The sequence below is a fragment of the Antrostomus carolinensis genome, unplaced genomic scaffold (genome assembly GCF_000700745.2).
Source record: "Antrostomus carolinensis isolate BGI_N321 unplaced genomic scaffold, ASM70074v2 scaffold2880, whole genome shotgun sequence".
In the NCBI taxonomy this organism is placed as follows: domain Eukaryota; kingdom Metazoa; phylum Chordata; class Aves; order Caprimulgiformes; family Caprimulgidae; genus Antrostomus; species Antrostomus carolinensis.
In genome coordinates, this window is record NW_010287565.1 from 81,765 (window position 1) to 96,594 (window position 14,830).

General features: G+C 36.1%; 1 protein-coding gene across 1 annotated transcript in view; it reads right to left on the minus strand.

The window, feature by feature from the left end:
* SEC63 (SEC63 protein translocation regulator) overlaps positions 1–14,575 on the minus strand; it is a 41,938-nt gene extending 27,363 nt beyond the window's left edge. Inside the window, exons 1-7 of the mRNA XM_029083800.1 lie at positions 14,481–14,575; positions 13,533–13,647; positions 10,643–10,755; positions 7,923–7,984; positions 4,318–4,376; positions 3,517–3,567; positions 767–875 (exon numbers count right to left, since the gene is read on the minus strand). Coding sequence (XP_028939633.1) covers positions 767–875; positions 3,517–3,567; positions 4,318–4,376; positions 7,923–7,984; positions 10,643–10,674 — 313 coding nt within the window. The 5' untranslated portion in view covers positions 10,675–10,755; positions 13,533–13,647; positions 14,481–14,575. The remainder of the gene's footprint in view (positions 1–766; positions 876–3,516; positions 3,568–4,317; positions 4,377–7,922; positions 7,985–10,642; positions 10,756–13,532; positions 13,648–14,480) is intronic.
* Positions 14,576–14,830: the final 255 nt, after the last annotated feature.

A 14,830-nucleotide genomic window follows, 5' to 3' on the forward strand; every position in this document is an offset into this window, starting at 1 on the left:
CCCTTTTTGAGTGTTTTTTTTTGTTGTTGTCATTTTAGTCTGCTTTTCAATTGCTCTGAGCATCCAATCTAATAAAATCCAATCTAGAACTAATTAGTACCATGCTAATTCTTCAGCCTCATGCCAGTCTCCAAACCTGAAAGACCCAATTCTGCACCTGAGAATACTGTAGACCACGATAAAGTCCAACATAATATATCTACAGATTTCCCCAGCAAAAGTTTTTTTTTTATTTCTTTAAAAGTGAGTAGAAGAAATAGATGGGTATCAAAAACTATAATCAAGAAACAAAGTAACTTGAAATTGATAGGGAGCAAAATTTCTAAACAAAAATTTAGCGATAACAGAGTACTAGTAATGCTATTTCATTCTTTGATGATATTAAAATAACCATGACAGCCCCTAAAAAATTCCCAAAGCCCATTTTGCTACACTAACAGAAGAAAACACACAGCTAAGAGGCTGCGCTCCTAGTAGCCACATAGTAACTCAGGTCTACAGGCAGGTCAGCACCTCTTTATCCCAACATACAGTATCCTTTTTTTGAAGACAGATACAGATATAAACCAATACAACTCCCTCTCCCAAACAGTTAAGTCTTCTTCTAGAGTACTCTCCACCTGCAAAATTAAGTTTTTAAAAAATTCTCTAAGAACCAGAAACATTATTCTAACCTAACAAAGGCTTATAAAGGAGAAGTATCTTAAGATCAGCAAATAAACATTTCAGATGAACACATCAGCATTTCAAGATGCCTTTTACTTACGTTTCATGTCCATGTTCCGTGTTTTGTAGACAAAATATGTATATATTTGAGTTGTCCGAATGAGAATCTGATCTCCACTATATCGTATTGATCGGTACCACCAGGAACCCTGAGATATTTAACAAGAGCAAAATTATGTCAGCTACAATGAAGCACCAAAACAGCTATGCTGGATCACCTCACATCTGTCCACAGCCTGTTAACTCAGCCCAACTGATTTTACCTATGTTAAGGTCAACTGAATTTCAGAAAGGAGAAAAACAAAAAAAAACTTTGCCAACACAAATTTTAAAAGCACAACAATATACTCACCTGAGAGACTCTAATGCTAAAAACTTTTAGGTTATCTCTAGCCTACATAATTCCCCCCAATACACACGCACACACTTTGCTTTGTTTATTTTTGGTGTTGTTTTATTTAATCCTCTAAACAGTAAATCCACTTGATTTACCACTTCCTATATTAACTCCTTACTGCAACACAGCATTCAAGTCAAAGACAGTTTAGGCAGACCAAGGTCAAATCAAGAACAAAGTAAGATATTTATTTCATTGCAAAAAATAATTTAAGTCTTCTAATCAGAAAATGCTTTTCAGAAGGAGAATTTGGATGAGGCCCAGTGCTCTTGCTGCAGATTTTCAGAATTAAGCCATATGCCTTCAGGCTGACAGAAAAAGTTTTCCAAACCTTCAGAAATGCTCCAGTAAGTCTCTCATTAGCATTACACCAACAACTTCAAATTATGAAACTCACTGTACAGTGATTACACTCTGTAATTTATTTTAAGAAAAGTGGTGTGCAGGGTTATAAACTGTAGTGTTGATTAAACTTCCCCTTGTAAGCGAAGCTCACTAGTGTCAGAGAAAACATCCAAGATACATCTCAATCTATTGCAAATTTTATCACAAGTGAAAAGTAACAAGCAGTAAAGTAGTAACTGATGCTTACTACTACTCCTTTAATAAGCAATAGTGTAAATTCCCCTACCACAAGAACTCTGCAATTTACTTAACTATTTAGGAAATACTCTGGGACTGGTTCCCCACAAACACTTTTTTTTTTTTTTTAAATAAATTAGGTTTGATTCTTCCATGAGTAGATGAACACTGACACAAAGTAGTACACAACTTTTTTTTTACAGTTTTTCTGCAGAAAAAAATAGATTATAATCCCATAGCTATCAAATGTCTGTCTAAATATAGATGCTAGAAGAAAAATATAACTATAGCTGGTCCAAACACACATGAAAGAGGATGCCCTAACTGCTTTTGCAAATATAGCTTAGCTCTCTCACCTCGTGTACAGAACATTATTTAGGTCAATGAAAGTCTAGGAAGACCTACATATCAGTATTTTCCTTTTTTGTTGATCTGGATTCAAAGGGTGGAACTAGCTTTATTTTAGATGCCTATCTCAGATATGGGATGACTACACTGTAGTTAACTTCATCTTGTTTATTGATTCATAAAAGAGATACAGGCCCATTAAAGGCATGAATCATCTTGTATGTCTACTTTAGAATGAAATGATAAAATAACTTGCTCCATAAAAATGACTATTCCTCTTTACTGACTATAAAATAAATTTACAGTGACAAGTCTGAATGCAGAAGTCTACATCTCATACAGGGGCAAGATGTAGATTATTTTTTTCTCTGCTCAGGACATTTCTTCGTAAGAACAGAAAGGATGTTTACTTTCAGATGAGCTATGATAAACCTGGTAGAAATCACTAAAAGTACATGTATACAAAAAAGCATCAACAGACACCAACTAAAACCTAAAAGAAGAGATGGAAAAAATATGCAGACATTGTACTCTGGATTTTAGGCTTATTCAACAACTTGTTGAAATACTCACATCTCATTTTCTACACTAAATCTTCAATTATGCAGAAAGACTCTCAAAGGGAAGGGATAATGCCTGTCTGAGCCTCTGCATGCAGAGATGCAAGCAGTTGCCAAGACCCCAATACACTTTCACAAATTAAAATCTTCTTTCCACGACCATGAAAGTTTCTGCGTGTCAACTTCCTGAGTCTTTCTCCATGCCACATCCCAAATGCACAATCACTGGACAAGGGACATTAAAATCAATACTGTAGGCCAAGCTCAAGCCCTGAAATACCAGTCACCTAGCAATTGATTCTTCACACAAAGAAATCTCAAGGGCAGACATCTCATGGTGTACAGAAAAATCAATAAAAACTGAATGCAGTCCTGTGCAACTTGCTCAAGATGAACCTGCTTTGGCAGGGGGGTTGGACTAGATCTCCAAAGGTCCCTTCCAACCCCTACCATTCTGTGATTCTGTGTGAAGTTATGAAAACAAAGGCAGCCAGGAGAAACCAAAGCAACAACCCATTCCGCATGCAATAATCATTCTAGTACCACCAGCTACAGACATCTCAGTCTTGGCTCTACAGTAACACCACTCCCAAGTTCATCACATCATATGAATTTTTGTGTGATGAATGACAGAAGGTACAAGATAAATTACATATATCAGTCTCTAACTCTTGTGATATCTAATATTTTCCCTATAGCCCCCCCTGTCATGGCACTGCATTTTTTCAGAAATTCTACAGCAGCTACACTTTTTCCATAATATAAGAAAACACCTATATTAAAAAAAAAAGGCTTGTTTGGTCTCTCCATGAAAGGCAAGAATGAGCAACTCTACTAATGTCTAAGACAGCTTTGTTTACAGCTTGGTTACAGAGGGTAGAATATTAATCAGATAATACTTACCACAACAACTGGAAGAATAACCATAAATGCTAGTCCATATACAAGCAAAACCTAGAGAAAAATTATGAGACATAGTGCATTAGACACTTCAGTTACTTAATACCACTCTTGTTAATCTCTATTCTAATATACAGTCAAGTAGCATTACCACAAGCCTACTACAAATTACTGCAAGCTTATTGCGTATTACCTGTCATTACTCCTGAAGAACAACTTACAAGTAACATAATCAGGTGGGCAGTATTTAAATAAGGAGTATCAGTTTAGTGTAAGTAATCTTTTAAATCATCCCTGCATTGTCTCAGGTGGGCTTCTTTAATAATTAAGGAGTTGGCAGCTGAACTGTGATGCAGTGGACAGAGACAATTACCACATTAAAAGAAGTCAAACGGGTAAGCCAAATACCTTAGAGCAACAAATGCAATAGAAAGAACATTTAGACACTGTATTATTACAGCATCAGCAGCAAACCAAGTGGAACTGCAGAAATACAGCAAACAAACAGTTCTTCACCTGTTTCCCTGCAACAGCAAACACACACTTTGTAGCAGGAGTGGCCACAGTACCATCTCATTATTGAGATAAGATCCTTACAAGCATATTATTACTCTACTCTCAAAGTTTAGATTTAAGCCACTCTTAGCACTTTTGACTCCTGAAACTTGCTTCAAAGACGTGCATTTGGACCAAAGTATTATTAACTACTACTGTGTTTTGACTAAAATGCACAGTATTAAGCACAAACATTCTAAAGTGAACACTTGAAAGTTCATCTTAAAACCTTGAGCTAAGTAGACTCACCAAAATTGAATTTTTCTGATCCACAATCCAAGCTGGCAAAGCTATACCAAAGCTTGTAGCTGTAGTATAAAAGAAAATAAATTTACTATAAAATATTGAGGAACTGTTTTAAAGTCACATTAAGTCTAGTAAAAACAACAAAAAACACAACAACAAAACGACCAACCCACCAGAAAATGCTCATGTTTACCACTTCAATAAGCAAAGTTCTAACAAATTTTGCAAAATTGAAAAACAAATTAGAAATACACTCAAGTATGCAATAAAATAACAAGATTTAAATGCAACATCTGAAATACCAAAGATTTTGGGTTAATACATTGCAGTGAAATAGATATGCAAGATTTATTAATGCATTAAAAAAAATAAAAGAAAGACTGATTTCAAACATTTACAACCTTTGCCTTGCAGAGTTTTCAGCAGTTTAAATACATACAGATCAGTAAATAGATGTACTGTAAGAAAACCATTTGACCAAACGTATTCTGTGGAAAAAGTTTTAGTAGTTTGTAACTTTACTAGGAAAGTGTTCTAAGCTGTAAATTGTAAAAACAAAACCTTCTGCCAGTTCAAATTTATGTGTGATTGGTAAGAAAGAGAAAGGAACACTTTTCAGTTCAAAAGGAGTTAGGCTGCAGAAAACAGAAGACATGATTCTGTTCAGAATCTGACAGATCTGAATACAGAATAGCATAAAATAGCTTGTCTTCAGACACTTTAGTGGTAATAAATAGAACTTCACAAACACTACCTATCCCAATACTAGAAATTCTAGCAAACCAAGAAAAGAAAAAACTTTAGAAATTTCTAGAGCCTGCTTAAAAACAAAACAACCAAAAAACATGCTTTCCTCAGTACTAACAGGCATCAATGAGTACTGCCTTAAATAAGGCCAGACTGGGATCCCCTATGTACTTAGGCACTATTCTGATATTGTCTCCAACTGATTGTGATGGCCATCAATTAAGACAAACAGTTGTTTTTGCACAAGTCTAGCACAACTCCTATGTAGTTAAGTTGGAAACTATTACTTGTTGAGACTCAAACATCTGACCGACATGACAACACCTCAACCTTGGGAGTTCAACAGAACAACACCCAGTGAATTTTAACACATTAAGTTACAGGAAATGCCCTGCTCTGGAGAAGAGTCTGGAGACACTTCCCCACCTGTTAGTGGTTCTGGATTTTTAGAAGAATCTACTAAAAATGTAATGTGTGTTTTACTGGTGGTATCAATTTCACTTTCCCATGATATTTTTGACCTTTAGGATTGCAGCTTCAAATCATTCCAGGATCAGCAGTAGTTCAGAATAAAGCCTTCCCTTCTGGTCTTAAGTCTCCTTGGCCCCATCCACGCTCACTGAGCTGAAGCACTAGCAAATATCAAGGGAAAATAGTCTACTAAAACTGCCTTTCATTATTAAAAGTGTATCTTTTTACTCTCCAGGTCCCCTCACCTGCTTTTAAACACTCCCCAAATTATTTTGTTCATTCAGTATTTTACTTCTAGTAAAGGAGCAAGTCATGCCAAAGACAAGAAAATCTTGTTTGCCTTCCTCTAACCTCGATGCTGTTTCAGCTGGATAGAAGGAACACTGCTTGCTTCTCCTTTGTGCTGGGTAGAGAGGGTGAGATGTACCTCATCACTTGGTAAGACATGTCTAACATCAGATGTGCTTCATCTCATGCCAGAATATATCTCTATGAGGGACTGTCTCCATTCTTTGACCATACAGAACCAAAAAAAAAAAAAAAAAAAGAGTGCATAGCCTGGGTAAGATTTTTACACTAAAGGTATATAAACAAAGAGAAGACAAATTTCACTGAATTAGAAAGCTCCTCACACTTCAGTGTAGAACACGGTTACAGAATAGAGGATAAGAGAGAGAAAATTTCAGGCTTCTTCCCGTCCTTCAGATGAAGCAATGATGACAGACAAGGAAGCAAAGAACTCCAATTCCACCATAGCCTGAGTTAGGGTTTCAGAAGAGCAGGAGGCTTCACACTTACAGTACAAACTGCTGCCCTACTGAAGAATCATTTCATTTCACCCTTCAGGAATCCAGAGGGCTTTAAGTTTGTGACAGAGATCTCTGTGCCAACCACACAAGGATCTTCATGCCTTTAAATTTTCAGCTTTTGGCTGAGTTTTCTTCTAAAGTCACAGCTTCAGGTCCATTCTGGGACACTGACATACTGCCTAACTTGAAATCCAATGCCTTGGTAACACTAAGTAGCTTGTGGATGCAAAAACAGTTTAGCATCAGGAAAGGCCCCTAGCATCAGGAAAGCCATTTGTGCATATAGCAGGTTAACATTTACAGTGCCATTTTGCTGATATTGTGACAGCATTTCTGAAGCAGGATCTTATTTGTATTTTGCAGGAAGAGGGATAGACTCCTCCTGCCTGTCTGGCTAGGAAACCAGAAGAAGCTAGGAGCTGAAAAAAGTTTGCTATGCTATAAAGCAGTGCTTAAAGAAACTGAACCATCACTTTAGTCCATTAGACGTGCCTTTGACTATGATTTAGTTGGCACTGTTGGGTTTTGTGAAGGGAGCGGGAAGATCGTTTCTTTGAAACACTGATTCAGGGGCTGGGGGTTTTCTTCCTTTTAGAATTAATCTCCCATCTTGGATGGGTACAATTCAGAACAAGAACTTCCAGCACAGAGTTCCCTATTGTTATCCTGTAACTTTACAAGTTACAAATTTCATTTACAACTTCCAAGCTGGCCTTCACTCACTCCATGCACTATAATACAGTCCTGCAAACTGCAGGGCATCAACAAGCAGGTATCTATGGAGGCCTGTCCTAACAGATGGCAGATGTCCTTTTTGCTTGTAATAAGTATCAGAAGCAGCTAGAAATATATACAATACTCTTCCTCACAACTCTTCCACTTAAACAATGGTCAAAGATGTTATACAAGCAACTCACACAACTGCAAATAGGAGGGGAAAAAAATTCCACTAGCTTTCAGTCTTGAATTGTTTTAGTTTGGATCATCTACTGTAAAACTTTAATGCATCATCATCAGGATAATTTTGATGTAGCTACCTGCCTAGGAAGAATCTATCAGCACAGGTATAATCACCAAGACTCAAGATGAAGGTGGCATAGAGCTACACTCTTATTGCTCCCAACAAATGGAAGGCAGATGTTTATACAGTATTTATTTAAATACATACTAATACATGTTAATTTTTCAACATACATTTATAGTATCTGATTATAAATACCAAGAAGTGTTTAAAATTGGCAAGTTTATGATTAGTAATAGTCTATTTTTTACTTTTATCTTCTTTTAATATTGGCCAGTCTCTCCAGATACTTACTGAAGCTGACTAATTAAAAAAAATACCCTTCTCTTTTTGCCCTAATAAGTTAGAGAAATGTAAAAACAAACTTTTTGACACCTTTCCCTCCCACCGCCACCCCAGAGCCAGTTTCACAAGGAATGAGCTGATCAGATAGCTGCATTGCTTCTAGTTACAGGAAAAATATATTCTATATACATTAAGATGAGTGCTTCTCAAATTATCAGGTATTACACAGCCCAGTGCACAGAAATTACAGTACTTCTATCATTCATAATTGTTACCTTGTGGTCCATCTGGATTACCAAATTCTTCCCAATTTTTTCGTGATTCTTCATCAGTTAAGCTAGTTTAAAGAAGAGATACTGAGTTAATACAGAAGTGGAGAAATTTCTCTAAATCTTTAATGTACAGAAACTTTAAAATGTGGCATTTATACCATCCTTCAGAGATGGTTTGACAAGCTAAATAGCTTCTGCTATTGTTTGTATGAAATCTGATATGAAACAATACTGCTGTACTCCTTCACATTACACAGGTGAATTATTTTAGTACTCTGACAGCAAGAGAAATCAGATAGAGAAGGTGCACCCTCGTAGCGGAGACAGAACAATCCTATCTCGCTTTCATGAGAATGAGTGTGTACCCATCAGCACAGAGCACTTTTCAATGCCAGGTTACAGTACAGCAAGTTTTGAAAGACAAAAAAGGCTGAAAACATTATCTTCTTTGTGAAGGAAGGTGAATATGCAAGATGAGTTCATACAGCTGAAGTTGTCCATATGGGCTTTTATTCTCTTATTCTAGACTTTTAGCCTTTGATGACACGTGTTTGTTTGGTTGTTGTTTTTTCCTGGAACTCTCTAGTTTCATATTTAAGAAGAGAGAAATAAATTAAAGACAGCACCTCCTAAATCTTACAGTTTCTGTGCCTGCTCTGTAATGACAGTTTCTTGGCAATAAAATACCACCTCAAACAGAATTCCTGTTACTACAGGGAAGACTACTGCTTTAGGAAACAGAACATCATGCATTCACTATATGAAGTATTTTATCTCACAGAAGAAATCCAGTGAGTCAGACATCTCCTGATCATTTCTAGGTCTCGCACTTGTTAACAAGCAGACTCACTGAATTTAAAGCTTTTAAAGTCTTTCAAGACAGCATGGCTAAGGAACTTCACAATTTACTTCAAGATATTCCTCTGCCACAGCCCTTGTACTAGCGTTTGAAGTACCAAACTACAGCACTAAGCATTTGAGTGCTAGTTTGCAAAGTGAGATGTTTCAGGAGTTCAGAAAGCAATACAAGAATATCCTACTGAAGAGACTTTCATAGTGAGGCAGATGTGTGTAAGCAGAAAGGATGATTTCAAAACTGCTCAAAAAAGTGTGGTGTTGGCTCTCCTTCACACCTCACCTCAAACAGGACTCTCAAACAGCAAAGTCAACCACATAGACAATTGACTTGAAAGCAGAAATCACCAACTTGCTAGGTTCTCAGATGATGTGACTGATCCAATAAACCCCTACAAATGAAGAAGGCTCACCGGGGATGGGTAAGGGCAATGTGCTGTGAAGCTCAAGACTGACCTCAGTGAATCACCGCAGCTGTTGCAGGGAAGCTGACTCTCCCTCAACATAAAGTGGAGCAGAGGGTGGCCTTTTTTTTAGATAAACACCTATTAACAGTTGAGCAGATCAACTGCTGTAAATGTTTCTCCTTGAGTTTATTAAAAAAAGTATCAATCTCCAAGTCTGTGAGACCAGCATGGAGGGAAGTACATAAATGGCTCAGCCCAACACAGAGTACAAAAAACAGACAACTAGTAAAAGAATTTTTAAGAGAACAACAGGCTCAAGTTGGCTTCAACCCACACATGCCTTCCGAGCACCTGGGGATGCCCAGCATCATGACAGTAAGCTTAGCAGAGAGGCCAGTAATGGGAATCACATTGGCACTGTGATTGAAGTGCGTACTGAAATTGCTGTATTTTGCTAAGTCTAACTTACAAAACATACTAAAAACACAATACAACAAATGTATCACACCGCTAAATCAGAAATCCCGTGTACATCAACTGTCTTCAGATAAGGAAATTCCATATTAAATATTACATGCTCCACATGTGGAATATCTAAAAGAATCTGCTCAGAGAGCATTGGACTCTGACAGATGATCATTTAGCGTAGAATATATAAAGCTGTATTAACATTCTGTGTATCAACAGCATTACAAAACCCAAACCCATATCCTGATTGTGGCAAAATTCAATAAAAAGGGATTTCCTTTATACCAAATTCTAATATTACACATCATCTCTCAGATTAAAAAAAATAATAATAAATGCAGCTATAAGCAGAGGTAAGGCCAAAAAATACTCTGGAGGAAAAGAGGATTAGAGAATTCAGCTTTTAAGTGCTACACAGGTATTATGAAACAGTCATTGAGTGAAAAATTAGGACCACAAGGCAAGTACAAATGAAAAGGGACATGGGGCAGCCGAGAGAAAACTAAGTCAGAACCAGAATGAAACATTTTTGTCACTAGATGGGAACAGAGTTAAAATACTGCCTCTTACTCTTTTGCTTTATCACCAGGTGCAATGAATAGTTGTAAATATACAACAATATATTTCTTTTCTAAGCAATGCTTCAGAATTGCTGTGACAGGGTTGGTTGGTTAAAAGCTGCAACGCTCATTTTGTTCTTTGTCATCTTTTAGTTTAAAATGTATCACACGGGAAACACTTTTCCTAGCTGACATGGAGGTCTAATGCAAAGACCTAATACATCTCACATTATTTTAACAGTTGCTAAATAATTAAGTTATCCTTCCTAACTTGTACAGAGCAAGTATGCACTGAACTGAGACATGCTTTGACTTTCATTAGATATACAAGCACATCTTCCCTGACTGCTTAGGTCATCCCTGCTATTACCTTAGAGGTTTCCCTCCCCATAATATCAAGATCCAACTGTTTGTAGGCAAAAAAGAAACTTACGCTGCATAGGCCTTAGCAATCCTCATGAACATAACTTCATCTCCTCCTTTATCTGGGTGGTATTTTAGCGATAGTGCACGGTACTGTTTCTTAATTTCCGATATACTTGCTCCCTTAAAAAGGAAAGGTTTTTGAGTTATTAATAAATTATTTAAATCAAATTCATTCTTCTGTACCTATATTCTAAAGCACATTGTGCAATATTTCTCTGAACCATTCACTGAACTAAAGAACTATGTTCTAACATGATATGATCATGAAACTACATATGCATTTCATGGAAACACGATTATTTTTCTAATAATATTTTTATAACCATTATATTTTTAAAACAAGTTTGAAATCATAGTCAACAAAAAGACATGTAGATGGCTGGGTATTGGCTTTTTTTCTGGATATACCTTATTTATCCAGCCATAGGGAAAAAAAAGTAAGGCTGTCTTATCTGATAAATCTTATCTTTTCCTAAATATATTCATGAACACAAAGAATTCTCACTTGCAATATTCTTCTATTTAAGCAGAGAGTTCACAGATCAAGTATGATGGTTCACTTGCAGCTTGTAGGCAGAAATAAATCTGTCAGTCAGCCGGAGCAGTGGACTGCCCTGCCGCTTAAGAACACTTTTGACTAGAGTCATCCTACCCATAAATTACTCCAAACCTCTTGAACAAAGGCAATATTTTACCCATACCTGAGAAACAGATCCATTTTCATTCTACTACAGCACGTTGTTAAATGCCACCAACACAATCCCCTGTGCATTAACTTTCAGACTGGACTGTGAACTTCACTACTCCAGAAAACCCACAAATTTTGTAGTAAGCTTACTAGAAAAACTTTACCTGTGCTATCTGCCAAGTTTCACAGACCCATTACCATAGCACTTTTCAAGATTTTGTGGTAGGGAGGCCTAGCACACTGACCTTAACTGCATAATAAACACACAAGAAGTTATTCAAAAATGACAGTACTGTTTCAATAAATTTAAACCAGAAATTAAACTACTCTGAGGCTTCATTTGCTATTACTTCATCGCTCTTTATACAATGTGTCTATCATTTTCCAACACTGTTTTTCAACAGTATGCCTGCCTCACTTAATGCATAGGTTCCACTTGAATGGTAACAGAAGAAAGCTGTTAACTTTCATGTAGTCTGAACTAGAAGTTTTTCAAAGGGATTTAACAGACATCACCTGATAGCACATAAATGCAAAAAACAAACACGCTCTGGAATCCTGGACTTTATTTTGAGCCATTCTTCAACTGATCTATCTTTACACCCATCTCTCTGTCCTCCTCGTAACATCTCTTACTTTAATTCAGCTTGTCCTTATGACAATATGGTCCATCCCTCTACAGGTTCTTGGAGCATTCCAGGATTGGTTTCTTTACCTGAATAAGTGGCATGTGCCTTGAGCATGTATAAAAGTTTTCATTAATAAACTCAAAGTTACAATTCACTACATAGGTACTTGTCTCCCCTCAGGCTTGCTACTTGCAGAAATCTGCCAAAGATGACAGAAGAAAATCCTATGAAAATCCTAATTCCTAGTCTGATTTGTTTAACCAAAGTTAACTCATATATGAACATTTAAACTGCACAGTTCCAACACATACTATTCAATAGCAAAAATTTATCTTGTTCCTGTGTGACAGTGAGAGAACACAAGTCATCAATCAGTCATTCACAGAGGAACTGAGCAGAGGTTGAATTTAAGTAACTTGCCTCTGCACATGACAAGTGGATCTTGTTCTACCTTTCTAGCTGAAAACGGGCTGGAGTCATTATCTGCTATAATGGCTTTCTTAGCATATAAAAGCAGTACAAGTAATGCCTATCCTTATGCTGACAAGCCACATTGCTAATGGTAAGAGATGTGTTTGTTAATGTTCACATACATAGTAAGCTCTCCCCGTACTAACAATACCCGTCAAGTTTAATCAAAACAGGTACATTCAAAGTTCTTGCATATTCTTGTGTCGAGCTGTAAGCACAGTGTATTTCCTCAGATGGTAAACTGTACCTCAGACTTCAGACCTGAAATGATGACTCTACTGTTATTCAAAAGAGGAGCTTTGCATCAGGAAATAATTACCATAAGCAGAGAATACTGAACAGCTTGAGGTATTGTAGTTAAGATGAAGAGAGCCTGACAAGACTAAATAAGAGTTTAAGAGATGTCCAGAAGGTCTATTTGTCTCCTCAGGTTATATAACTTTTTATATCCATTTTGAACCAGAGCTTCAATATAAATAAAGTACAGCATCTGTCTTCCAGATAAACACTATCTTTTTTTTTTCCAGTTTAATAAACCAATTGGCTGGTATCACTATTTAGAGTTTGTTGTTTGCATTCACAGATGCAAATGAGATCCAAGGTGACCTTTACTACATCAAAATGTGCATCACCAACACCCTTTAGTGAAACCTTTCATTTACAAGAGAAATACTGCCATACAACAACTCTAAATCAACATTCTTGTTTATACAGTTTATTCAACATCCCTAAAAACAGCTATTGAGAGGATTTTCACAAGGCATACAAGGCAGAATTACTTTTCCTGTACCAAGTGAGGAAAACAATATCACAGTAAGATTCAAAATAGATTTTTTAAAATGCCACCTCACTACATTAAGGAAGTCATTAGAATTTTGAAGGAGTTAGACACATAAGTTATGAATTAGTACAGATATAGGCAAAGAATATCTAAAGACTGACTACACAACAAGCAGCAGCAACTTTCACATGCCAAAAAAGAACAAAACCACTAGATGCATTCACTAAGTTTACTTATTTTGTTTAAAAAAAAAAGTCTTAAATTTGACATCCAGACATAGAATATACAGTTATAGTAGTACAGACTAGTGAAAGATGCTATTACTTACAGGATCCAAATGTAAAACCTCATAAGGGTTGTATTCATGATACTCTCTGTCTGTTTTGGAAACTTTGTATGCAAGAAACAAAAATAATGCCCAGCCAGCAAGGAGGACTATTTTCCTGTTTGGAAGAAACAATTTTTTAAACGTACAAACACACTAGCTCTACTATAATTCAAATACAAATAACATAAGAAGCCATTTGATACCAGTCTTCAAGACACAATATTAAAATAGCAAAAAACATACAGCAATTGTAAAAGCAGGTATGAGGATTTCCTTTATAATACCACCTTTGACAAAGCAGCTGCTCTGACTTCTAGTTAATTTATTTTCTCTGTTTTTTTTTTTTAAATAAAACAGGCAAACTACTAGCAAAGACACCTTCCATTCTTTAACTGTTTGTCCACCATAGGTACACAAGAGTATTTCCTATTTTCAGATTACTTAAACCTGATCCTAAAGTCATTAAAAAAAAAGCTGAAACATACACATAACAGACAGCAAAATATTTTGAAGGTGGGAGTAATAAAAAACTGAAGGATATAAAATGATCAGCTTTGAACATACAAATTATTACTATTGTATATTTGAATGTGTTATGTTTACATATTAAACACAGAAATCAAGAGACATCACTAGCGCCACTAATTTCAGTGAGGGAGGATTATTTTTTGGAACAAAATCACATTGTTTACTTATTTCTTAGTGCCAAGGTTCACTCATTTCATTTAGCAGGTATTTTATGAAGGACAAACAGCATCCATCTTGATTTCAAGTCCCACTATATAATAATGATTAATTATTCAAATATAGCAAATGTCTCCTCTGTGATATGAAAGGCATTATTATATAACTAATTCTACCTACAGTGATAACCAAAAATATGTATTTTTACAAAAATAAAAATGTAAGAACTGCTTTAATTGAAAGTAATGCAAATAACACACTTACTTTACTGTAGGAATTATGTTTTGTTGTGGTTTTAACAGTCGCAAACGATACCACAAGCATCTTCCATATACATTTCTTAAATTCTTTAATCGAATTTGCTCTATGAAAATAAAGAGAAAGATTGTGATTAACCAACCTGACAAAAAGCAGAACAAAAAACATGCTGACTTCATCCTGGACTAGTTAGTACAAGGTCAGTTGGAGGACTAACAAATGGTCTGTCAATATTGGATGAAATAATGGTTTTTTAATCCATTTAAGTGACACTGCACACCCACAAGCATGAGAAGTTGGTCAGATTACTCTCCGCTACCCAAAAGGAATCCATTCTATTTTCCACATGCGGCAAA